The following is a 26,316-nucleotide window of genomic DNA, read 5'->3' on the forward strand; positions in this document are numbered from 1 at the left end:
TGCTAGGTGAGGATATGTACATACTTCTAAATTCTCTTCTGTATGCTTTTAGAACCAAATCTTGGATTAGGAAGGGTATGAACAGTGTTTCCTATTTGCATACACCAGTGTTCAGTAAAAAAAGAAAAAAGAAAAGAAAGAAAGAAAAGATCATGTGTAATAAATAGTCCTAAATTTCCTGAGTCTCTAGCATATTTTTCTAAATATTTAGAAATAATCTCAGAATTCAGTTTATTTTAAAGGCATTTTCTTTTTTTCTTTTTTTTTTTTTGGTGGTGCGGAGGTGGGGCGGTCTGGTCATACGGCCTGAACTCTGGGCCTGGGCGCTGTCCCTCAGCTCTTCAGCTCAAGGCTAGCACTCTACCACTTGAGCCACAGCGCCACTTCTGGCTTTTTTTTCTGCTTATGTGGTGCTGAGGAATGGAACCCAGGGCCTCATGCATGCAAGGCAAGCGCTCTACCACTGAGCCACCTTCCCAGCCCTATTTTAAAGGCATTTTCTAAGTGAACTTTCTGTCCATGCTTCAATATGAGACCACAGGTAGATTAATTTTTGCCAAAATTTATTGCAAATATTATGACAAGAATTATTGAGCACACTTAACATTTTTGAAGAGTGCTATTATGCAGGGCTTTATAAAGATCTGTGTGTGTGTGTGTGTGTGTGTGTGTGTGTGTGTGTGTGTGTGTGTGTGTGTGCATGTGTGTGTATGTGTGTGTGTGTCTGCTGTCTAACTGTACACTCAAACCAGTCCTGGGGCTTGAACTCAAGGCCTGGGCACTCTCCTTGAGCTATTTTGCTTAAGGCTGGTGCTCTTGCCACTTGAGCTACAGCTCTACTTCCAGCTTTTTGTGGTTAATTGGAGATGAATCTCACAGAATTTTCTGACTGAGCTGGCCTCAAATTGTGATTCTCAAGTCTCAGCCTCCTGAGTAGCTAGGATTACAGGCATGAGCCACTAACACCCAGCCAAGATCATCTCATTTCATGTAATGAGATCACTTTTAGAGTTACGAGTATATTCATATTTATATTAATGTTCCTTAAAACTAATAATTGATATCATATAAGTTAACCATTTAAACTGTGTATTAGAAAAGAGGCTTGTAGAAATAAAAATTTTTCACCTGTAATGTAATCAACATTTTGTTATTTATAATCATACAAACAAGTGCTGAATTTCATTTGTTAAAATTGTCAGGCAAAAGTGATTAAAATAAATGTACAACAAAAATTTGTTTAAAATTATAAAAAAATTATAACAAAAAATAACAATTTCTTAGAAAGTAGCACAACTTCAGTTAGAAGAAATTTTCTAACTGAGCTGAATCATAAGGTGTGCACATTTTTTTATTTTGCTTTTTCAACATGTAGCTGAGGTGACTGAATTGTTTATAAGTCTGTTTTAAGTAAGGCCACAAGGGTTTTTGTTGTTGTTTTTGTTGTTTGTGCCAATCTGAGCCATCCACACCCAGCTGGTAGGCGCAAATTTAGCTTCTATGTTTAATTTTTACTGTACAGTATTTAAATGCTGGGTAATATCATTTTTATTAGAATTTTATTATTTTATCTGTTAATAGAAATTTAGACAAATGAATACAGTAGCAAATTATACAAGCTTTTTAAATGACAAATGAACATATATACTTTTTGTGTGCATGCCAGTTCTGGGGCTTGAATTCAGAGCCTGGACACTGTCCCTGACCTTTTTTCCCCCTTCAAGTCTCGCTGTCTACCACTTGTACCACAGCTCCACTTCTGGCTTTTTTGGTACCTAATTGGAGATAAGAATCACACAGACTTTCTTGCCCATGCTGGCTTCAAACCTTGATCCTCGATCTCAGCCTCCTAAATATCTAGGATTAGAGGAGTGAGCTACCGGAGCCTGGTCTAGATACCTTTTTTGACATTTCAAATCAATTCTCAAGTCACTTTACTTTTAAACATACTTTAAAATTAGTACTAAGTGGTTGCTTTTAGTAACTACTTTTAGTGACTGGGAAACATTGACACTAACTTTAATCTTGTTGTTAAAGCCAGGAATTTCATTTAACTTCATAATTCATGTTAAAGTGTTAGCTTACCAATATATTTCGAGATTTTTACATTCAGATTTTAAATCTAGTGATGAGTGTAAGCTTCTCCTTGCCTTGAAATTTTTTGCCTTGAAGCAAAAAAATATCATATATATAAGCAGCTTTGAGGAGATGTGCATTTCATACATTCAACGTCTTATTTCATCATATTTTAGATCTTTGAGGGATGAAGATGCAGCATTGTATATTTCTTTTTTACTATGCTGGCCTCAGGTGCTTCTACAGTTGTACTGCATTTTAGCTGCCACAGATGTATCATGCAAGGAATAGCCTGGTTTAAACTCTGAAGTGCTTTCACTTCTGCTTGCTTCACCTTGAAATCTTCTGAAAAGAAGTTGACACATTATTTTGCGAATATTACTGGACATCAGAAAATACATGACTGGATCCAAGCAACTATTGAAAGATGAAAGAACCAGGATGATCTCATTGGTTTTATGAACAATTTCTTTCCAGTAGCAAGATGATGCATTTATCTGTGAAGAAATGTAGATAAATCGAAAGGCATGATAGGGAACAAAACATAGAGTAAAAATTATCAGAACAATAAATGAATTCCGTGCAGTAGTGGCATATTTGCCAGAATTTGGAAATTTTGATCTCCTTTTAGAAATTCTCAATAGATTCTTGCCAATCTTAATATATGAGAGAATTATTAGTAGAAAAATCAGCCAGAACATTACCACAAGAATGAAGTTAAAAATTGCTTCTCCCTTTGCATTTTGCCTATCTCTGTAATGGAAACACATTGTAGAGTTGTGCCCTTCTTTCTTAAGTGTTAAAACAATCATAGTTAAAAATCCAACAAGAGCAACTGTCCATACTATACAGCAAATATAAATACTTTGTTTGGTCGTTATTGCCCTCCGTTGTTGTATAGACCGATTAATTTTTATGTAGCGATCCAAACTGATGAATCCAAGCAAAATAATGCTAATATACATGTTCATATAAAATAATGTTCCCACAACCTTGCAAATGATCACACCTAGTGTCCATTTGTTTTGGTTAATGTGATACATTATTCGAAAAGGGAGGCAGAAAATGAGTAGAAGGTCTGCAACAGCCACATTAAGCAGGTAGATTTGAATCGAATTTCTTTTGCGGTGAATACCCAGAAATACGTAGAGGGCAATTATGTTCCCAACAAGTCCCACGATAAAGATAATAGAGTAAAATGTTGCTAATACTTTAGATAATATTTTTTCATCCATGGGACAGCTAGTATCAGTATCATTTGGCATTCCTGAGAAGTTTCTTGAGACTTGGTCACTGTAATTAGTTTGAAAGTACACTCTGTGGGAGGAGCAAGGCCAGCTTCCAGCTGAAGTAGTTGTCATTGTTACACTGTAACTTCTCACTCTGTCTTCTGTGCTGATCAAAAAGGGATACGAAATGACATCTTCCTTGTGGTAGTCCTTATGTCTTCAGATTTTTTTTTCTACAACAGAATGCCATCTATTGAGTCATTTGTTAATAACAGCTTTTCCGACATTGTGATACACTGTTTTACTTTTATCCTACTTTCCACATTTGGACATGTACACCATATATTCAGTAGTATTACCGTATCACAAAACCTTCGGCAAATACAGTAGGAACTAGGAAAATATCTTAGTCTAACTTTCCTAGGTCTATGGCATGTTTTGGAGATTGGTTTCATTTGTTATATGAAAATAATTGAACTTTCTTAGGGAGGTTGTTACAGGCAAGAATGGGAGGTAAAGAGAAATGGCAGCTCATATTTTTTTAAAATGAGCATGAGTTTCCCTCACATATAGCATTCATTTATTGTGGTATATGTTGCCACATAGTGTATGACAGATAAACTTGTGGCGATCTCTCATTCCATAGCGGGAACAGAGAAGAGGGTTTTTAACTTCTTCCTTCTCTGCTGAACACTAGGTATAGGATATTAAAATCATTTGCCTACAGGAACATGCAATTATTATGTAACAGACTATGAGAGCCAGCACCCAGACTCTTATACAGACTCTTGTAACAATGTTCAAGAAATCCAAGTGGCCTAACAAGCAGCAGCTACAGAGCTACTTCTGACCTAGAAGCATGGGGTGACAGTGCAGATTGGAAACCGGATTTCCAGTACAAGATTTTTGAAAGTAACAGATTGAAACTTAAACATACCCTGGATTACATAATTTAAGACTTTTGGTAGAACCTTCTGAAAGATTGTACATGAATTCTACTTGTTCCTGGCAGCAGAGAATGTTCTCAGTGCTACTTGTTAACTGGGCATTTGACTGCTGTGAGGAACTCTGTTTGAAAACCTGTCATGAACAGCTAGAAGACAGAAAAAGGATTCCAGCAGATCTCAACATATTCCTTTCTTACAACAACTTCCCTGTTTGCCTACAGAGACCTCCCAACAGATAGAACATAAAGACAGAGATGGGTTTTCAGAATCAAACCTATGTCATCAAAGGCTAATTTTTTCCAAGGCTTTTATCTCATTTGTAAACATGAAAAAATGTGTATGAGGAGCCTAATTCTGGCAATTAATAAGAAGCCAATACAAGTTGGTTTGGGACTAAAGGTGTAATTCAGTGGTAGAGTGCTTCTCTAGCTTTTGTAAGGTCCTGGGTTCTATATCCAGGGCTACCAAAAAACAAAATTAGCTATAAAAATCTTTTAATTAATCTCATTTTAGTAATTATCTCATACTTGAGTAATGTTTGGAAAACAAAAGTGAATACAGTCCTTGCTCGCAGTAAATATTTTTATAGGAATATACATTCAAACCCTGAATGCAATTATATAAACAGAGACTGGGTGGACACCAGTGATTCATTCCTGTAAACATAGCTACTCAGGCAGCTGAGATCTGAGGATCACAGCATGAAGCCAGCCAGAAAAGTCCTCAAGATTCCATTTCCAAAATAACCAAGAAATAACAGGTCAGCAAGTGTGGCTGAAATTGTAGATCACCCAGCTATCAGTGGAAAAAGCCAAGTTGAGAGTATGAGACCCTGAGTTCAAGCCTTGGTACTGGCACAAATTAAAATAAAATAATAATAATAATAAATATATTATAAATAATAAGTTATTATAATGCAAAGCAGAACTTAATTACAATAATTAATGTTTTGAATCAGTGTTATAAATGAAAAAAACATTAGAAGAAGAATGTAGCCTTTTTTGTTTTGTTTTTCTCTTCCTACCCTTCTATAATTTGATCAAGAAGAAACTGGGTATAGGACAACTTTCAGGTAGAAAAGTGAGGCGGGATTGGATTCTGAGGAAGAGGAAGTGGCTAGTGAGGAGGAAGTTCTGACAGCCCTGGTAAGGGCCTGTCTCCACAGTTTAGGCCAATGAGGGAGAAGGGGAGAGGGACAGTAATGTAGAAAGGAAGAACTGTGGCTATCTGTTCTATATCTCAACTACAGGAAAACATATTTATGCAAAGTTTGTCCAAACACCCAGGCATGTTTCTTGTGATCTGATATCCTAAAAGGAAAGGGCAATCTAGGAAGAGTGGCAGGCTGCCAAAAATGAAACTTACAATGCAGTTTTCATTACTAAGAAGAGAAAAAAGGGTTTGAGGAGAGGAATCTGTATTGAGTGGTTGCATAGACCAGTGAAGCTAAGACTCAGGTAGAAACATCCTATCCACTGGTGAAAAGGCATTGAGACACAACAAGTAAGGTGACTTTGAGTGCTTGGGTAGCTGATATGCTTAGAAAGATCATATGTAAATAGTCTTTTTTTCCTTCTGTGCTAGATTTTAAACCCCCTTAGTATTAAGAACCAAATCTGTTTTGTTTGTCTTTTAGCACAATAAGTATTGTTTAATGAGAGAGAGAGAATTTAATGGAAATATATGTAAAATCCTACATGTGGTTCTTAAAAAGCACAAGTACTAGAAATGTTTCAGCTACATTAGCAAAATCCAATGTGGGTTTGCTGTATCAGCAGTATGATACAGCTTCCACAGAAACCAACCACATCTTAGGTTGCATTTGTGGATGTGTAGTGTCTTACATGAACACTGTTACTGCTGATGTGGTTCTGTCCCAAGCGGAATGAGTTCTCCCCCTGGAGTGCTGTGTTTCCTCATCCTCAGAAGCTCACTTTGAAAAGGCCATGGACCAAATGGGAGAAGAGCTCAAATTATGTCATAGAAGCAAGGTGAAATAAGCAACTTATCCTACACATGGGAACACTTCACAAGAGCTAGGTGTGGTGGCTGAAGGCTGTAATTCTAGCTGCTTGGGAGGCAGAGATTGGAGCATTGCAGCTCGAGGTCAGCCTGGGCAAAAAGCAGTTCATGAGGCTAGATCAGCCAATGACACTGGTGCAAGCTTGTTATTCCAGCTATAGGGAAACACACAATGGCTGGGCACAGTGACTGTGCCATGGGGAAGCACAAATACAAGCCACATTCTAGGCCAACTTGGGCATAAAGTGAGACCCTAGCAAGAAAATAACAGAAGAAGGAGTTGGGGGTATGTGGTTCAAGCAGTAGAGTTCAGAGCTTCGAGTTCAGTTCCTAGTGCTATAATAACAAGAAGGGAGAGAGGGACAGAGAAAGGGAGAAGGAAAAGGGGGAAGAAAGAAAAGAAGAAATTGCAGAGCAGATGTTGCCTCATTATAAGGAAATTCTTCTTAGAATACAACAGTGTATCTTGGAAGTCAATAAATATCATACCTCTGGAGATTTTCAAGGATACCACCAATTGGACACTTTGTAGAAGGGATTCTCACTGGTGCTCAATTCTGACCATTATATGAGAAACCTTTTTAAAGGCATCAGTGTCTGGCTCCTTCCCCATATATTCCAATGTAATTGGTCTGGAATAGGCTTTAGGGTCTGGTTTCCTTTAAAAGCTCTTAGGAGCATCCAATGTATAGTCAGAATTGAATCTCTGAGCTAAATGGCCAAACACATCATTTCTATAACCTTTACAATCATTGCATGAGTCAGTGAACCCACTGCCACATAGCTCTTAAATGGCAGAGTCCAAGTTGGGACTCCTAGATCTGACTGAGAGCTCATGATCCTTTTCATGGAATTTTACTCCTTACTGCATCTGATCATTATTTCCTCATTAATGTTTAGTAGTATTTTGACTTGATTCCTTTAACATTATCCACTTTAATATTTTAAGAAGAGATTGTGACATTTAGTTGTGCTTCTTTGGAGAGTAATGAATCTTGGTATACTGTATGTTCATTAAGTAAATAAATCTAGAACTTACAGAATCACGAATCATCAGAATTTTTAGTACACCTCTCGAAGCTAACTTCTCAAGCTTCCTTCTAGACCAGATACCCATAATCAAGATGTTCTCAGAAAGCTGCTAGCAGAAAGAACATCCTGAAATCATTTACCTCGGCCCTAATCTACAAGTAAAATAGGTAAATGATTGTTATACAAGTCCAGTCATAAAGTTTGCTGGATGTGTTTGGTCTCAAGCTTCAACAGTATAAAGTAAAAGTAGTGCATTTGTTTTCATAGTTAGGTACTACTGTGTATTACATCATTAGCATTCAACTTTTCATGAACAATTTAAGAAATTAGATTCTGTTTTTAACTTAGTGGCTGACTTTCGTCTTCTTTAAAGTCAGTTGGGATATTACAGTGTCACTATTCTTATGGACATTTATTAATATTTCAAAAACTACTTGTTTCATATGTTAAGAATTTGCCAATGAAGATGAAAAACAAACCACTATGTTCATATGCTAGATACTGACATGGTCACAATCATTTTTCTAGTATGTAGTGTTTGTGACTTGGTAAATGCTGTCCCTAAGTTTGCCATGTTGTGTCAGTGACTTAGACCCTCTCCCAAAGACCCCATCCTCCCCCTCCCAATTTTTTTGTCAGTGACTCCAAATAAGTAGAAGATTTTAGAAGGCAATTTTAAGCATTTCATATAAACATTACATTGCTATGTTGAAATACCTACCGATTTGATGATGGTAGCAATCTTTGTTTCACTGTATTTAATTTGACTCAATAATGACTGAATCTATTCAGGCCATGGTTCAAATAGTGCATTAATGGCTGCATACAGAACAAAATTTTAAAGCATATTACTTTGAAGGTAGTACTATTAGTAGCATATTAAACTTCATGATGTCAAATTTAATTTTTTAGTTATGTGAATTAATGAATGTATACTTTATTTCCCTTTAATATTCTTATTTCTGAAACAAAATGTAATTAGTCTGTAATTATAATAATAAAGAAAATAGTATTACTTGAGACAGTGACACAACATAATAAACCAAGAAATTATAGATAAAGTATACTATCACTTATACTTAGAACTAAAATTTAGTGTCTCAAAATAACTGCTAATTAATTCCAGTCCATCTGCAAATCTTTTAATAATATACAAATGCATTTTAAACAATGTGCCTATATCAGTTATGAAGTCCTAAAGAACTTAAGAGTAGCTTTAAAAAAAAAGCAGCTTCATTTGAAATCCAGACAGAGCTGTCATTCAAGCAGTTTGCTCTAAAAGCAAAGAATTATTGGTATCAGATTAGTCTTGTCAGCACAAACTAGGTTTCAGTTTGTTCATATAATCAAATTTGAACTAAAACAAAAGCTCATTTATGGTGTTAAAAGAGTCAACGAATACTTACAGTTCGGGCTTTCCTGAAGTAAAAGAAGTCAACCCCAAGCTTCCTGAGACTCCGCTGGGCTGTGTCAGCTGGGCTCTTCCATCCGGCCACAGTACAATTGGTTGGGTTCTCTTCTTTTTTTTATATTAACATGTGGTCGTAAGGTTTCTTTTTCCCCTTTTTTGCTTCAATATGAAAAGTCTTAGGTTCCTTTTGAAAATAATAAAAATCCATACAACTATGCAATTTGAAGCTCTATAGACATTTCAGGATATATATATATGAACATATGCATAAACATATACAGACATATATGCATATGCAATTTTGGTTTTTCCTAAGAAATAACATGAATTTCTGTCCCTTTATGGATTCATTTTAGAAATTGCTCCCGTGGAATGGTCTTCCTATACTGAATTAAGCTAACATTAGTAATGCTTTTTGTATGGGTGCCAGTTCAATTCTGTGGCTTGAGTTCAGAGCCTGGACAATGTTCCTAAGCATTTTTGCTCAAAGCTGGTGCTCTGCCACTTGACCCACAGCTCCACGTCCAGCCTTTTGGTGGTTATTTGAAGATGAGAGTCTCAACACAGTCCTCCGATCTTAGCCTCTTGAGTAGCTAGGATTACAGGTGTGAACCACCAGTACCTGGCTATGATTATTTTTTATATCTTCTGTTAGAAATAATGAACTATATGCAGGAAAAACTAAAACAAAATAATAATGGCAGAATCCCAGTAGTTGTTAACTAGGTAATAGGTATGTGGAGGTTTATTTATCTATTTTTCTCTACTTGTAAATTTTTAATAGTTTAAAAGTAAAAAGGAACTCGTTGCCTGGTGCTAGTGGCTCATGCCTGTAATCCTAGCAACTCAGGAGGTGGCTATCTGAGGATTGCAGTTCAAAGCTAGGCAGGGCAGGAAAGTCCATGAGACTCTTATCTCCAGTCAACTACCAGAAACCAGAAGTGGTGCTGTCTCAAAGTGGTAGAGTACTAGCCTTGAGCAAAAATGTTCAGGGACAGCACTTAAGCCCTGAGTTCAAGCTCCATGACCAATAACACCAAAAAAGAAACTCCTTTAGACTCATAGTTGCAACCCATTTCTCCATTCCTAGCACCCCCCAAAAAAAACTTTGAAAAATATCAGTATTATTGTCTCCACATCATCTCTTCTTATTTCCTCTTGAGCCTGGTCCAAAGGAGAATATCAACATCACAACTCTCCCAGTGATTTCCAAGTCACCAAACCTAGTAATGTTCTTGGCTCTCAACTTAAATGACCTTTGTAACATTCATCATCACTGTTAAAACATTCCTTCTTGAAAAAGTTTCTTCACATGGCTTCAGGATACAGGCTGATTTTCCTCTTGCTTCACCCTCTGGGCATTCTGTTTCATTTGCTAGATGGTTCCCAACATCCTCCTCTCAAATATAGATAGTGCAATAGCACACAGCCCTCCAGTCTGTTCTCCATGTGCAGTAATTCATTAGAGACTTCTCTCATTGTCAACATAGAGTTGATCTTCAGATTTTCATCTCTAATCCTAGCCTCCACTCTACTTCATCTCATCTCAGTCAGTATGAAAACAATTCCTGATTCCCCCTCACCGAATCCTGCTGTAACATTCACCACTTCAATTAATGATGTCCTCATTTTCACTCAATTACTTAAGACAAAAACCTACTCAACCTGCATGACTCATCTCTTTCTCTAGTGGCAGTTTCTACCAGTTTTACCTTCAGAACATAAATATCATTTGACCACTTCTTGTCATCTCACCTTCTGTCACTTTAGTCCAGTCTGTGTCACCATTTTCTGTTGTCTGGTCAACTGCAGTAGCCAACTGGTCTCCTTTGTTGGGCTCTTGGGCTCCTGCATCACTTACTAAAGAATAGTCGGAGTGATGATTTTAGTGTTCCCTTGCCCAGAGCTTTCTATAGTTTCTGTAGTTTCCCATGAACAGTCTCCTCTTCAAGATGATAGAGCTTTGAATCATCTCAGATCACATGTTCTATTGTGCTGCCCTTTGCTCATTCGTCTCTAGATACCCTTTCTTCTTTTTTTAATATACTTTTTATTGTAAAAATACTGTTCATCAGGGTTACAGTTACGTGAGTAAGGTAATGAGTACATTTCCTATCAAGCATTGTTACCCCCTCCTTTATTTTTCCCCTACCATCCCTTCCCTCCTCACCTCCCCAACTCCTCCCTCTCCCTCTCCCTCCCCCTCCCCCAAAGTTATAAAGTTCATTTTCAGCATAGTGTCTTGTATATCTCATAGTTACATGGGTCAACCTGTATCCTTGTTTCAGCTTTTTGTGATTTCCTTTCTCCTCCCCAAATTAGAAAAATGTACATACAAGATGCAGGGCACCAGAATCAAATTCAGTGACAACAGGGGTTATACCATGGGGGAAGAACATACAAGAGAAACAAAAAATCACATAGTACATTTTAAGTACATTAAAACAACAACAACAAAGATAAAACCTCTTGTGTCCCTATCTTGGGGTTCATTTCACTTAGCATCAGCTTATATGGTTGTATGTACATAGCTTTTGACCTTTTCTGCTTGTCCTAGATATATACCAGTTATTGCAGATAAGGGAAACCATGGGACCTATGTTTCTTTGGGCCTGGCTTACTTCACTTAAGATAATTTTTTCCAAGTCTTTCCATTTCCTAACAAATGGGGCAATGTCATTTTTCTTGATGGAGTCCATTGTGTGTGTGTGTGTGTATGTGTGTGTGTGCGTGCACATGTGTGTGTGTGTGTGTGTGTGTGTGTGTGTGTGTATACCACATTTTCTTGATCCATTCATCTACTGAGGGACATCTGGGTTGGTTCTATATCTTAGCTATGGTAAATAATGCTGTGATAAACATAGTTGTGCTGATAGCTCTAGTATAGCCTTGTTTGTGATCATTTGGGTAAATACCCAAAAGTGGGATTGCTGGGTGTTAGGGGAGCTCTATGTGGAGTCTGTTGAGGAACCTCCATACTGCTTTCCAAAGTTGTGGAACAAGTTTACACTCCCACCAACAATGCAGTAAGGTTCCCTTTTGGCCACATCCCTCAAGCATCTGTTGTTATTAGAGTTCTTGATTATAGCCATTCTAACTGGGGTGAGGTGGAATTTCAATGTCATTTTGATTTGCATTTCTTTTATGGCCTAGAGAAGTTGTGTCTATTGACCGTTCTTATTTTCTCTTCAGAGAAGTCTTATCTTTAAGTCTTTAGGCCACTTATTAATTGGACAGTTGTTTCTTTGAGGATTTATAGTTGGGGGACTTAATTTTTTGAGTTCTAAGTGTATTTTATATATGAGGTCCTTGTCTGTTGTATGGCTAGTGAATATCTTCTCCAATTTGTGGGCTTTCTATTGATCTTGCTAGCTATGTCCTTTGCCATGCAGAAGCTCTGTGGTTTCATGCAATCCCATTTGTCCAACCTTTCTTTGATTTGCTGTGTTTCTGGGTCTTCATTAAGAAAATTTCGACCTGTGCTGAAATTAGAGTTTCTCCTATTCCTTCCTGTAATGTTTTCAGGGTAGACCCTTTCTTCTTACTCTCCAAACCAACCAATCCTCCTAATGCCTCTGTCCTTCTTGACTTTAGTCTCCAGCTAGAGATCATTATGTGGCTTTCTTTCTCACTTCATTCTGGTCTCTGTTAAGGCTTTCTATGATACACACACCTTCCAATAAAGTAGCATCTCCCTGGTCCCCAAACATGTAACACCTCCTAATCACCTTCATTTCACCTCATAACTCTTAATGGTATTTTGTATGCTATTAATTTGTACCTATGGGTTTCTTTGTTTTCTACTTTAAGTTCAGATTTCATGACTCCTCTCACTTCAGGATTTGTTTAGAATGACTGGATCTACACTGTGATGAAAATTATATTGATTACAGTATATGTAGTTCAACATAAATGTAGTCAATATAAACTATGAAGCTTCTGGCTTAAGCCTCTACTCCTTCCTAAGAAAGTAATAAAAAAAATTTCTGGGCTGGGAGGTTGACTCAGTGGTATAATGCTTGCCACTCATGCATGAGGCCCTGGGTTCGATTTCTCAGCACCACATAAGCAGAAAAAAGCCGGAAGTGGCACCATGGCTCAAGTGATAGAGCACTAGAGTTGAGCTGAAGAGCTTAGGGACAGCACCCAGGCCCATAGTTCAGGCCCCACAACCGACAAAAATTTTCCACAAGAAATTTCTCTGTCATCCCCATCTTTCCCCAGGCTTGCATATTTGCTGTGTCCCACACTGGAATCATACCAAGGCTATTGCTTTCATTTTTAGCCTGCTACCATCCACCTGTCCTTGAAACAACTGAAAGTTCTTAGCACAGTCATAACCCTTTTATTTCTGTAGGTATTTGCTTATTCTCCAATAGCCATTTTGTTTTCAAAGCTATGGATGGAGTACAGGGCTTCCTGCATGCTAGGCAAGAGCTTTACCACTGAACTATGTCATCAACTTCCATTGATTCTTCTCTGCTTTGTCATGCCATAGCTTGCTCACTACTCATTTGTTGTACTTGCCTGCCCTTTCTTTCTTTTTTTTGGGGGGGTCCGGTCATGGGGCCTGAACTCTGGGCCTGGGCGCTGTCCCTCAGCTCTTCAGCTCAAGGCTAGCGCTCTACCACTTGAGCCACAGTGCCACTTCCGGCTTTTTATTTATGTGGTGCTGAGGAATCGAACCCAGGGCCTCGAGCATGCAAGGCAAGTGCTCTACCACTGAGCCACCTTCCCAGCCCTTGCCTGCCCTTTCTTTCCTCTTTCTCTTCCTCTTACACATATGTATTTGAGGGCTCATTCTTCTTGGTACCAAACTGTGTAAAGGCCTTTAAACTTCTTTAGATGATAACAAGAACAGATTTGAAAGTAGAATCTGGTGCTCTCCTTGGGCAGCATAAGTATCCCTTCCTCTTCTGTGTTTCATCATCTAACAACTGTCTGAGTACACCAACTCAGTTTTTTGGCACTGATTTTTTTCCATACCAACTATCAGGTCAGCTAAAACTGACTTTAAACTGTATCACTTTATAAATGAAATGTAGGAAAAAATAAGAAATACTGTCTTCTATTCCTAAAGATGATTGCCTTTTTTACTAGCTCGTATTTTGACAGCAGGTCAGATGCAGTGTTAGGCATATTGGGGAGCATAGTATTTGAGCAGACATTGATGGTCCCTACAATTAAATTCCGTGCCTGACACCAACTCCAACAAGCTCCCAGAAGGGGATAGATGCAGATGACAAGGTTCATCATTGTGAGCACAAAGCCTGTGGTACTTGGAAGACATGGCCATTCAGACTATTCCTTGAGAAGGATGTCTTCCCTGGTCTAGGCTGGTCAGGGAGTGTCCTTTCTCCCTTCTCCTTCATTATCTCCCACTCTACAGAGAGAAAAAGTAGGTCCAGAGACATGACATGCCCAAGGAATACGTTGAATTCCCTTGGACAAGGCTCGATTAAAGCCACTGAGTACAAATATCCATTTGGCACCCATCTTACTCGTGAGCAGAATGAATAAAGAAAAGAAAGGATAGAAGATGGTAGACAAAGTAAGGTCCACCAGCATCCCCTTAGAGCCAGCCATGTTGGTAAACACAGAGGTTTTAAGACACAGTTAGACAGGAAGTATAACATTTTTCCTGAAGTAAATATCAACTGTCAGTGGAAGAAAACATTGCATAAAATGAAATATATTTGCATTTCCTAGACAATCCCATGTTTTATTAGCACCATATCCTAGTCTTAGAAGCAAATAATTCCTGAAAGATATGGACTAGATCAGGTAAGTCTTTGGAGAAATAAAGTAAGAAGATAACAAATAATTTAAGCATTCAAAATAATTTAGAAATTTTAAAGCAGTATTGTATGATCATGTTACTCAGTTTCACAAAAATTGAATTGTTTAAGTTCAACTAATCCTTATCTGTGGATTTGTTTTCTATGTGCCTGTTTTTCTTTCCAGCCCCACTGTGTTCTCCTTGCCTCCAAAGAAAACTCAGCACCTGTAAAACTTGGAGGATTTGGAGTAGCTATTCAGTTAGGAGAATCTGGACTTGTAGCTGGAGGTAAGACCACTTTTTAACTTGTTTCCTTCAGCTGGGCTTTGTTGGCTAACACCTATTATATCCATAGCTACTCAGGAAGCTGAGATGTAAGGAATACATTTTGAAGCCAGCTCAAGCAGGAAAATCTGTATGACTTTTATCTCCAATTAATCACCAAATAGCCAGAAAAGGAGATGTGGCTCAAATGGTACAGTGCCAGTCTTGAGCAAAAAAAAAAAAAAGTTAAGGGCACTGAATTCAAGCCCCAATACTAGTACACAAAAATATTTTTGCCTTCAAATATTGATCATGATGACTATCGTTGTGAAGATTAGAAGGTGTTTGTAATTTTAAAAAATAAATATCAAAAAATGAAAAAATTGACAATTTTCAAGCTCATGTCAAACTTTCAAACAAAAATTAACCTAACCACAGTGTTTCACACCCTGTTCCCCCCACCCAACAGAAAGCCTCATCAGGTAGTTTTGAATTGAATAAGTCTGTATTAATAGCTAGAATTTTTAGTCCCTTAAGGACAAATTCTAGGCCTCAGGGGGAGGGGACTAAGTGGTAGACTTCATGTTTATCATATAAAAGTCCCTGGAGTCCATCCCCTGCAACTTCTCCCTCCAAAAGAAAAGAAAGAAAAGAAAAAAGAATAGGCTCCATCTTTTTTACTCATTGTATCCCCAATACTTAATAGAGAAGAACACTAAATAAAAAGATGAACAATTTTCAAAGAGGGTGCCATTTGGAACACAGAAATTTTTAAAGTCAAATCTAGAATGTAAGAATTGGCTACTTTTAAATTGATATCTATGGCTAATTGTTAATATCCTGCCTTTTCTTTACTGTTGTTAATCTGTGTATTTGTGAAGAATAAGCAGCTGTGAGCACAGGCTGATTTTTATTATTATCCAAAGAAAACCCTAATTTAAAATTTTTCATGCCAGAATATAAAAGTTAAAATAGAAGAAAAATAGAAACTTGTCATCAGTGTACAGAGGTAGATACTAATTACAGATTCAAGTATTTCGGTTTTTTGTATTTTTTTCATTTCAGTAGGCTTCAACTCAAAATGCTATCCTGGTTTTAATTCCATTCCTTAGTTTTGAAAAATATGCCTAGTTCTCCATTCTATAAACTCTATAAGCCTTTTAGTCGATAATTTCTCTTTTGTACCTCTAAGTACTGATAGCCTTCACAAAGATAAACATGAAAAATATCTACAGAACCTTTTAAAATGTATCACTTTTAGCTGGGTGCCGGTGGCTCATGCCTATAATCCTAGCTGAGATCTGAGGATCAAAATTGGAAACTACCCTGGACAGGAAGTCCATGAGTCTCTTCTCTCCAATTAATTACCAAAAAATCTGGAAGTGACGCTGTGGCTCAAGTGGTAGAGTGCTACCCTTGAGCAGAGAAGCTCAGAACAGTGCCCAGGTCTTGAATTCAAGCCCCAGGACTAACACACACAAAAAAATGTTCATATTGAGTTCAAAGATCTGTCAAATGGTAAATACCAAAATAATAGTACGTTAATATGTTACATAGGATATCTCATTAGATTTGATTGTAACAAGAATATCAAACAGTGATCATGTAGACCATGTTCTAACAAATGAGCCAAGGGTGTTTGTGTGTGGTGCTGTAGTTTGAACTCAAGGCCTTGCACTTGCTTAATAGGCATTCTAACAGCTGAGGCACACAACTAGCCTAAGATTTTTTTTGGGGGGGGGGTGGTACTGGGGTTTGAACTCAGGATTTCACCTAGTTAGTCAGTTTCTCCATACCTTGGTCCGTGCCTCCAACACTACTTGTATTTTTAAATCTTTTTATTTCACCGTGTTGCCCTCTAAAATGAAATTGTATTTACATTATACATTCTTTTTCAGCTTATCATTTCCAGTAATATGAGAAACTGCAAGGCCAGTATAATTTCAAGGAATGCTGCTTTTTCTCTCCTAATTCAAAACTGTCAGTGATTAGATGACTAGCCATAGGGTTGAGTGGTCATGCATACTTTAGTCACAGACTCCTTAAATCCTAGGATTCTAGGTATTCCCAACAAAAGGCTGAGCTCTGGTTTCATTCCTCAGATGGTAAAGAATTCACTATGTCCCATGACAGTTAATTTCTAGAAAACTTAAAGTATTTTTTATTGTGAAAATACTGTATAGAGGGGTTACAATTACATGGGCAAGATAATGAGTACATTTCTTATCAAGCATTGTTGCCTCCTCCTTTGTTTATCCTTCCCATCCCTTCCCATCCCCTCCATCCTCTCCCCCCACCCCCTCCTTTACTTTCAGTATTGAAATTTTAATCTTACATTAAATAGAAATCTCTCTTTCTGTAACTTCTTCCCAGTGGTTCTAATTCTGACTTGGGAAGCAACCCTCAGTAATTTCACCCTTCCACTCAGGTGTTTAAAGACAGCTACCTTGTCCCCCTATTAGCCAAGTGAACTTCCCTATGTTAATATCCACACAGTTTAGGGGCAGAGCAGTAACTATAGGTCCAACTGACCCAGTGCTCTGTAGCAGTGGTCTGGCACTTTTTGTTCTATCTCTTCCATTTTCATTGTTTTAAATAATGTCTGCTGCTTGAGTAACCAAGTAACTGGCAACAACTAAAACTTCCCGCTGTCTTTAAACAAATGTTTTGCTGTGAAACCAACTCATTGAAATCGAGTATTTTTAGAGTTTACTCTGTGTTAAGACTACACAAGAGAGCAGATAATTTTTTATGATTACATCCTCAAAGTTAATGAGATGAGATGAAATGAATGGAAAAGAAATGTATCTCTCTTATATGGCCATAAAGAATGTTTTGGTTTTTAGGGTTCTGAGACACATCCCAGTGTTCAGAATGTTCTGAGCTCCATGTTTTACTGCACATCTTGATTGAAGGAGAAAAGTAAATTCTCCATGTTAAACCATTTCCTGAAGTCTGTCAACCTTGTCACTAAATGTACAACTAAGTATAAATTCCCAGTGAGTCAGTTATTCACAATTCATTATTTTCTATGCCCTAGATTAAATACTAATAGTCAAAATATTGTCATTTCTTTCTATACTTTTCCATGTATTCTTGAAGTGACTAGTTTAAGCATTATAATATTTTTTTAAATACAAGTAGATAGGTAGGGACAAATTATTTCCCTTAGAAAAAGTTTCCCTGTTATTGAAGGTACTTTTGACATTTTGCTAATAATGATCAACTTTGAAGCAGAAAGCTATTTTCTTGTCAGTTGAAGTCTTTGACTACCCAGCGTTCCAAGTAGAATTCTCTTCCTTATGTTCCCACATACTAAAAATCACTTAAATACATTTGTTCTTTCCCTCTCTGAAACTCTGCTGTTCAAAGATCCCACTTATCCAGAATATAACAAGGAACCTAGAAAATAGTTATAATGACAGCAAAATTTCCCTACCATTAAAACCCATTCATGAGTTGGGTGTGTTGACTCGTACTTATATAATTCCAGCTACTTGGGAGGTAGAGATGGAGAGGATCAAGGAGCAAGCATAGCCTTGTAACAGTTGGTAAGATCCCATCTCAACAATAAGCCTGGTGTGGTGATACATGCCTGTGGTTCCATCTCTGTGGGAGGCCATGGGTAGGAAGATCATGTTCTGAGGCTTGTGCCTGGGAAAAATAATGCTGAGACCCTACCTGAAAAACAACTAAAGCACAAACAGCCTGAGTATATGGCTCAAGTGATAGACTACCTAGCAAACATGAGGCCCAGAGATCGAACCCCAGTACTCATTAATGTAAAATAAAAAAGATGCTCTTTGACAATGACCTGCTCCTATTTTTCATAAAGTTGTATAAATTCATATTGATTCATACCTTATACTTCTAGTCCCTCTGGTTGGAATGCCTTTCACCTATTTTATCTATCTGGCTAACTCCTATTCTTGAAGGCTGAACTAACAATTGTTGATTTTTAAAAGCAAGTTGATCTTAAGTATACTAGTTAGGAAAGCCTGTTCCTTCTCTACCATATTACCAGAACTGTCTGGGCTGTATACCTGTATGTGTCATTTGATCAAAGACTTGTTCTATAGCAAAGACCAAAAATTTTTTTTTTTTTGCCAATCGTCCTGGGGCTTGAAATCTGGGCCTGGGCACTATCCCTGAGCTCCTTTTATTCAAGGCTAGAACTCTTACCACTTGAGCCACAGCACCACTTCCAGGTTTTTCTGTGATTAATTGGAGATAAGTGTCTCATGGACTTCCCCACCTGAGCTGGCTTCGAATCGTCGTCCTCATATCTCAACCTCCTGAGTAGCTAGGATTATAGACATGATCCACCAGTACCTAGCAAAGACCAAGAGTTGTAAGACTTATCTATATCTCTCTGTGTCTAGGTTCAAGCAAGCATTTGAGAAATTACAATAAAATGAAAGAATCTGGTTTCAATCAGTTTATAGTCAGTTTTAGATTATAAACAAGTTATGAGGATCCAGGACTGGAGTAAGCAATGTGAGAGTAAAGAAATAAAAGCCTGAAAAAAAAATAGGCAGAGCAAACACCAGAACATAGCCGCCTTTTAATGCTAAAGAGATCGACCCTTACCTACATTTGAAGTTCCTGAAGGTATTTTCTGTTCTGTAGCATAGATCTTTAATTACTATCCACTGTGACAACTCTGAGTCATAGAAAAAAGGTTATTTGCAACATCCTGTGTAAAAGAAGTCAGGAAATTGTAGAAGTAAAAAGGATTGCATGTATAAAGCTTCAAATATAGAAAATGTAGCTATTTAAAAACAACTCCCTCACTGAGAGTCCAGGTAGGGAGGTTTATTATAGAGTTGAAATCTGTTTATGTGTTCAAATACATATCTGAGTATTTCATAAACAGTGACATTTCATTTGGTTTGGTAATTGGTTTCCTGTTCTTAGAATTTTGTGGTAAAGTCATTAAAGTAAAGTAATTACAAAGAAGGAAAATGAGTAACAGCAAAAATTAGGAGTCTTAGGAAGTCAGTGTGTGTGAAAGGTTAACTCTGATCCTTTTCACTTGAAATTTCAAAACACTCCTGTATATTCTTCCCACCATGGCATTTTCTTCTGTCATCTGTGAGCACGTTCTTGAACCCAGTGACATACATCTTCCTCAAGAGTGGACACTACTTCACGGTTGAATAGTCTTCTCTCCAGATAGATGAAAAGAACTTCCTTAGAATGTCTAGGACTGGCCATGGTAGCTCCGTCTATTCCCAGAGTGAGGCCCACATTTTGAGTAGTTACCCTTTCCTGACCAGATGGAAAGCATTAAGTATCAAGTTGAGTGTCATACTCATTGGAACCAACAGCAGGCTCCAGGGAGCAATTACCCTGAATGGTGCCCTGAGCTTTTGCTCTGCTTTCCCTTCTCCCTGCTCCTGCCAACTCTTGGGCATCAGAACAATACCCATCTTTTAGGACCCTCCCCAGCCAGTGAAATAGGATGCAGAGCTCCCTTCACTGCAGCTTCATTGTACAATTCTGAAGTATACATACTCTATATGTATAATGAGTAAGATAGTAATATTTAATAAATTAGACAATCCAGAAATAAAAATAAACCTAGTAGCCAGGCACTGATTGCTCATGCCTATAATCCTCGCTACTCAGGAGGCTGAGGATCAAGGTTCAAAGCCAGGAAGGACAAGAAAACCCATGAGAATCTTATCACCAATAACCTACCAAAAAATAAACCAGAAATGGAGCTGTAGCTCAATTGGTAAGGACACTATCCTTGAGCAAAAAGAAGCTCAGGAACAGTGTGTGCCCAGGCTCTGAGTTCAAGCCTCAAGATAGGTACCAATAAATATAATAAATAAATAAAGGTCTTTCTAACCATAGGTACCAATAAATATAATAAATAAATAAAGGTCTTTCTAACCATAGGTACCAATAAATATAATAAATAAATAAAGGTCTTTCTAACCAGTGTAAGGTTTTATTGTATATTTAAATGAATATATTTTCACTACTGGGGCCCTGAACTTATCTCTTATGTTGAGAGGAGGGAGAGTTATATGATTTTGCAACAGAGGTACAAGCCAAGAAGTGCTTTATCCTTCTCTGTCCCAACTGAGCTTGTTAACCACCAACAGACCTTGATGATATATTTTCTATTGCTCAATTAGATCTCTTAAATTCTTTCTAAAGTCTGAGCCACAATTCTGAGCTCTATAGTATTTTGCAATCTTCAAAGTAAAAGTTATCTTGGACTCAGTATGATAGCAGACAGACAAGCAGGCAGACAGAGGAAGGAAGGGAGGGTCTGGGCCGGCAAATATCTAGAAGAGCTGCCAAGTCTAGCATGCAGTGCCCTGTCCCACAGTCAGTTCCTTACAGGCTGCAAGCTTTTTATTCCACAGTAGAAGAAACGACTTCTTTGTATGCCAAATTAAAGATAGCTATTATTTTGCTAACAACTAGTAAAAGATTTCTTTCAAAAAGCTTTGGGTTTTTTTTTTAATACAAGGGAAAAAAGAGCACTCTTTAAAGATGCTAGTCAAAGAAGATTGAATGGGTGAAGCTTCATGGTTTTGCTTTAGCGTACATCATTATTGGTTCTTATTCTCTTCCAATGTTAATATTAGGAAAAAGCTTAGAATTCCTATTATAATAAAATAACACTTGTGAATTGCTAACACCAACTGAACCGGATTGCAGATTTAAAATCATATTTCAAATAAAAGTTCTGAACACTAGGCTTTCATTGGGGAATTTCCATTTGACAAAAGTAATATTTTTTCTACTGGTATTTCTCTCACTTCTACCTTTTCCTCTCTCTGGCTCTTCTGCCTGCCCCTCTTCCTAATCAGAACATTTAAACTTCTTCATGAAACAAGAAATACCTAGATACCTACTATGTAGCATGCAGAATGCAGGAGAGTCAGTCTCCTATCCTGGGCTCAATATTTTCAAGAGGCAATGAAAGAAGTCATTTGTTTCCTTCTGTGGATTTCTTTTGGTGGGAGGAGGAGAGGGAAGTATGAGATGTTTTTCATTGATAAATTTCTCATTCGGATTGTTATTGTTCTATTATTTTCAACTGAAAAGCCTTACTTTATGTGAACAGTTTTCCTTAATGTTGTTGTTTTAAATGCAGGACGTGTTGGAACACCTCACTTTATGGCCCCAGAAGTGGTCAAGAGAGAGCCTTATGGAAAACCTGTGGATGTCTGGGGGTGTGGCGTGATCCTTTTCATCCTGCTCAGTGGTTGTTTACCTTTTTATGGAACCAAGGAAAGACTGTTTGAAGGCATTATTAAAGGAAAATATAAGGTAATCTATTTTGATCACTTCCTTTTTGTAGTGAGATTAAGTTATCCTGAAAAGTGGGTTTTGAAGTCACTGTCTTCACTCACCCATCGACTGCCTCCAGTTATACCATCAGAAGAAAAGTTTCTGTTAACCTCTGGATCCACTAGCCTTGTAAGGCAGAACAGGCCTCAGGGAAGTTTCTGAGCCCCTGGCAGTTGATCTGCCCTCTGTGTGAAGAAGCCTACTGCCACCCTTTTTTGTGTAGTTGATAAAAGGCCTGCATTTTAAAAGCTTTTTGCTTAATTTGTAAAATGAAATGTACCTGGGTGAAAATTTTATTCTGGTACTTCTAACAATTTATCTTAATTTTAAATTAATGCCAGCACAGCTGAAAAATTTGCCATTTACATTCCATGATAAACTAAAATGCCAATGTCACATACTATGTTGCTGTGTGTGTATGTACGCACTCGCGTGGTGTGTGTGTGTGTGTGTGTGTGTGTGTGTGTGTGTGTGTGTGTGTGTGTGTGTGTGTGTGTGTGTTCATGTGCCAGTCCTGGGGCTTGAACTCAGGGCCTGGGCAATGTCTCTGAGCTCCTTTTATTTGAAGCTAGTGCTCTACCATTAGAGCCACAGCTCCACTTCTGGTTTTTGGTGGTTAATTGGAAATGAGAGTCTCACAAACTTTTCTGCCTGGACTGGCTATGAATGGTGATCCTCAGATCTCAGCCTCCTAAGGAGGTAGGATTATAGGCCTGAGCCACCCTACCTGGTACAACTATGTTTCCTTATATAGTTTAGAGACATTTTGATATAATTGAAGCATTCTTATTGTTCTGTGGCTACTGAGTGTCAGGAACCTATGAACTATCCTAGACTTGTGATTAGTGACTTATTTATTGCTCTCATTATTTAAAAAGTCATTATTGCTATTGTGGATGACTGTATTCAAAAGACCTAAGGACTTTTTGGAAATAAGCAAAGGTCAATTTCACTACCCCAGCTCTTTTTGCCCTACACAATCACATACAGCTGGCAGGGTACTGAAATGTTAAGAGGGGCCTAGACATAGAAAGTATAGGGAAGTGTGGATCTGGGTATCAGGTCAAGGCAGTTTGTGTTGGAGAAATTCTTTTTCCTCCTATTATTACCAAAACTCATACTTTGCATTCAACCAAAACAACGGTGTCATTTTCAGCAATGGCTGGCAACATAAAACCAAACACAGGGTTTAGGTAACACTGAGTTTCCAAACTATGAGGCCCCTAACTTTTTTAAAATTTCTTTCCTATTCCTGAGTAATGTTAGAATTTTATCTAGGACTTGAAAAAAGAAAAGTAAAGGAGTTTCAGAACTCCATCCTTGTCCTTTTACGCCATAATTAAGGATCACGAAGGTGACTATAGTATATACTTTGTTTGTTTACCTGGTCTTTTGTTTTATTTGGTGTAAGATAGCTTCCTAATTTAGTAAACAGAGAAAGAGATTTTAAGTATAGGTTTTTCTGCTTCTCTTAGAGCCAGTTGATCTCTGGGAAATAAAATCAATACTTTCAAGGTAACTAACTCAGGAAATAGCATGTAAGAAGTCATCCCTCTCCAATCCCTGGAAATTTTGGGGTGACTATCAAACTCGCAGAGCCTGGGCTTTCAGATTTAATGTTGCCAAATCAAGCAAAATCACAGATGCTAATGGATGAAAAGAAGCAAAGCAGGATCACTAGTATAGCACCATAAGAATACCAGTGACAGTGTTACCTGAGATCTGACACTTAGTTTATGCCAGGAATTGCCTCAGCACTGACTGCATCCTTTCAGCAGCTTATGACATAGGTACCATTTAATAAAATCTCCCTCTTGCCTTTTTGAGTTATAAGCATTTGCTAATAATAGAGTTCTTCAGTTGTGTTTTTTTCAGTTGCGAACTTCCTGGTTTCCAAGGCAATGGGCTTCATTCCTGCAGCGTCTGGGATTTGATTCTAATTTTAAACCATTGAATAGTTATTTTTGTTCCTTGGTAAGAAAATTGGGCTATTGGCAGTGTCTGAAAATTAAATTATTTTAAAATTCCCTATTTCTAGGGAATAGTAACAAAATATAGTAAGTGATCTGGAAGCAGCTATATCATAATTCTGTACAGTATGGGGCTGAAGCATTGAGGTTAATGACTTACTTAGCTGGCTACTCTCACCCCTCACTTATCTTCATAACTCCCCTTACAAAAGACCCAGGTCTATCTCTGCCAGCTGTGATGGATCTCATGGGCTTTTTTTTTAAACATACAGTGGTAAGTTTCTGTCAGTATTTGTTGCTATTTTTTGTTGGTAGTGGTAGTCATGGGGCTTGAACTCTGGGACTGTGTGCTACCCCTGAGCCCTTTTTGCTCAATGCTAGTGCTCTACCACTTTGAGCCACAGTGCCACTTCCAGTTTTCTGGTGGGTAATTTGAGATAAGAATCTTATAGACCTTCCTGGCTAGGCTGGCTTTGAACCATGATCCTCAGATCTCAGCCTCCTGAGTAGCTAGGATTCCAGGCATGCATGAGCACCCAGTGCCTGACATTACTGTTACTTTTTTTTAATTGTGAAAATACCATACAGAGGTATTTCCCCTTCCCATCTCCCCTTCCCGTCATGTCCCCCCCCCCCCGCCAAAATTGTAAAGTTCGTTTTTTGACATAACGTCTTGTACATCTCATTGTGGCAATGGGTCCACCTGTGTCCCTATTTAAACAATTTGTTTGTTCTCTTCCCCTCCACAAATTATACCAACATCAAATACAGTGAAAACAGGGGTTATACTGTGGGGGAGGGGCATAGAAAGCAACAAAGAAATATCTTATAAATATGTTTGAAACAATAGCAAGAAAAAAAACATTTGAGTCCTTATCTTGGGGTTCATTTCACTTAACATCAACTTATCTGACCGTTTCTGCTTGTCTCAGACATATGCTAGTTATTGCAAATAAGGGAAACCGTGGGACCTATGTTTCTTTGGGCCTGGCTTACTTCACTTAATAAAAGTATATTAAGCGAACTGTTACTTTTTTTCAATCATGAAATTGTTAAACAAAAATAGTGGAGAACCCTCAGATTAAGTAGTTAATATATTACCAACCTTATTTTATCTGTATTTCTCCATACTACTACATTATTTTTTAAATATCAACATCTCAGCACCCTGGTGGTTCTTAGTAAAAGAGTTATTCACAAAATCTTTTATCCTGATGACTATTTTTTATACTTTTTTATTGTAAAAATACTGTACAGAGGGGTTACATGTGCAAGGTAATGAGTACATTTCTTATCAAGCATTGTTACCTCCTTCTTTGTTTTTCCCCTACCATCCCTTCCCTTCCATCTCCACAACTACATTTCCCCCCTCCCCCCACCCCACTCACCCCCCCACACCCCCCACCACCTCCTAAATTGTATGTTGTTTGTTTTTCAACAAACAACATCTCATTTGTTACATTTGTGCATCTCATTGTTACAATGGACAACCTGTATCCCTATTTAAGCATTTTGTTTTTTCCCTTCCCCACCCCAAATTAGAAAAGTGTATATGCAAGATGCAGGGCACCAACACCTTGATGACTATTTTTAGGGAAAGTTTAATGACACTTTTTTTAAAGTAGTATGTTTAAATTATAAACTGTTCCTTAAGTGATTTTAATTTGACTTTATTCTCATTGCTAGCTTACTAGGTCTTTTAAGACAGATGTCAAAGACTACTGTCTTATATAGAGGATACATGCTAACATTTAACCTCAGTTAACTTTTTTGTATATGTACATGCTGGTCCTAGGGCTGGAATTCAAGGTCTGGGCACTATTTCTGTGCTTTTTGAAGAGCTCAGGGACAGCGCCCAGGCCCAGAGTTCAAGCCCCATGACCAACAAAAAAACAAAACAGAAGGAAGGAAGACAGGCTAGCTATTTCTGTTCTTTGCTCTAGGAATTTTATTCACATTAAAGCAGAATAGGAAGATTCAGAATCAGTGAATGTTAACTCCTTGCTTAAGGTAATTTTATGACTTTCCTTTCTCTTCTTCAGATGAATCCAAGGCAGTGGAGCCATATCTCTGAAAGTGCCAAAGACCTAGTACGGCGCATGCTGATGCTGGATCCTGCCGAAAGGATCACTGTTTATGAAGCCCTCAATCACCCATGGCTTAAGGTATGTAAGCTTATGGGTAACAAACCATACTTGGCTTAAATGCTTCCAGTGACAGCAGTGCGCTGCTCTGTAATGTGGCCCCTTTTCACCTGGCTTTTGTTTTT

General features: G+C 37.8%; 2 protein-coding genes across 14 annotated transcripts in view; one reads left to right on the top strand and one right to left on the bottom strand.

Moving 5' to 3' along the window:
- The window catches only part of Cask (calcium/calmodulin dependent serine protein kinase), a 347,639-nt gene that overhangs the window by 218,742 nt on the left and 102,581 nt on the right, over positions 1 to 26,316 (top strand). For all 13 annotated transcript variants that reach the window (XM_070040601.1, XM_070040608.1, XM_070040597.1 and 10 more), the window contains exons 6-8: positions 14,682 to 14,784; positions 21,881 to 22,056; positions 26,090 to 26,212. In XM_070040601.1, coding sequence (XP_069896702.1) covers positions 14,682 to 14,784; positions 21,881 to 22,056; positions 26,090 to 26,212 — 402 coding nt within the window. The remainder of the gene's footprint in view (positions 1 to 14,681; positions 14,785 to 21,880; positions 22,057 to 26,089; positions 26,213 to 26,316) is intronic.
- Gpr34 (G protein-coupled receptor 34) lies at positions 1,286 to 10,502 on the bottom strand. Its single transcript, XM_070040593.1, has 4 exons — positions 10,473 to 10,502; positions 8,713 to 8,901; positions 8,028 to 8,125; positions 1,286 to 3,538 (listed from the first exon to the last, which is right to left on the bottom strand). Exon 4 carries the CDS (start codon positions 3,435 to 3,437, stop codon positions 2,307 to 2,309), a length of 1,131 nt encoding a protein of 376 aa, XP_069896694.1. The 5' UTR covers positions 3,438 to 3,538; positions 8,028 to 8,125; positions 8,713 to 8,901; positions 10,473 to 10,502; the 3' UTR covers positions 1,286 to 2,306.

This window comes from Dipodomys merriami, unplaced genomic scaffold (genome assembly GCF_024711535.1).
Source record: "Dipodomys merriami isolate MVZ:Mamm:240054 unplaced genomic scaffold, mDipMer1.0.p SCAF_3, whole genome shotgun sequence".
Taxonomy (NCBI): domain Eukaryota; kingdom Metazoa; phylum Chordata; class Mammalia; order Rodentia; family Heteromyidae; genus Dipodomys; species Dipodomys merriami.

Coding starts and splice junctions, on each gene's coding strand:
- Gpr34 (XM_070040593.1), bottom strand. CDS start 3,437: ATGACAACTACTTCAGCTGGAAGCTGGCCTTGCTCCTCCCACAGAGTG.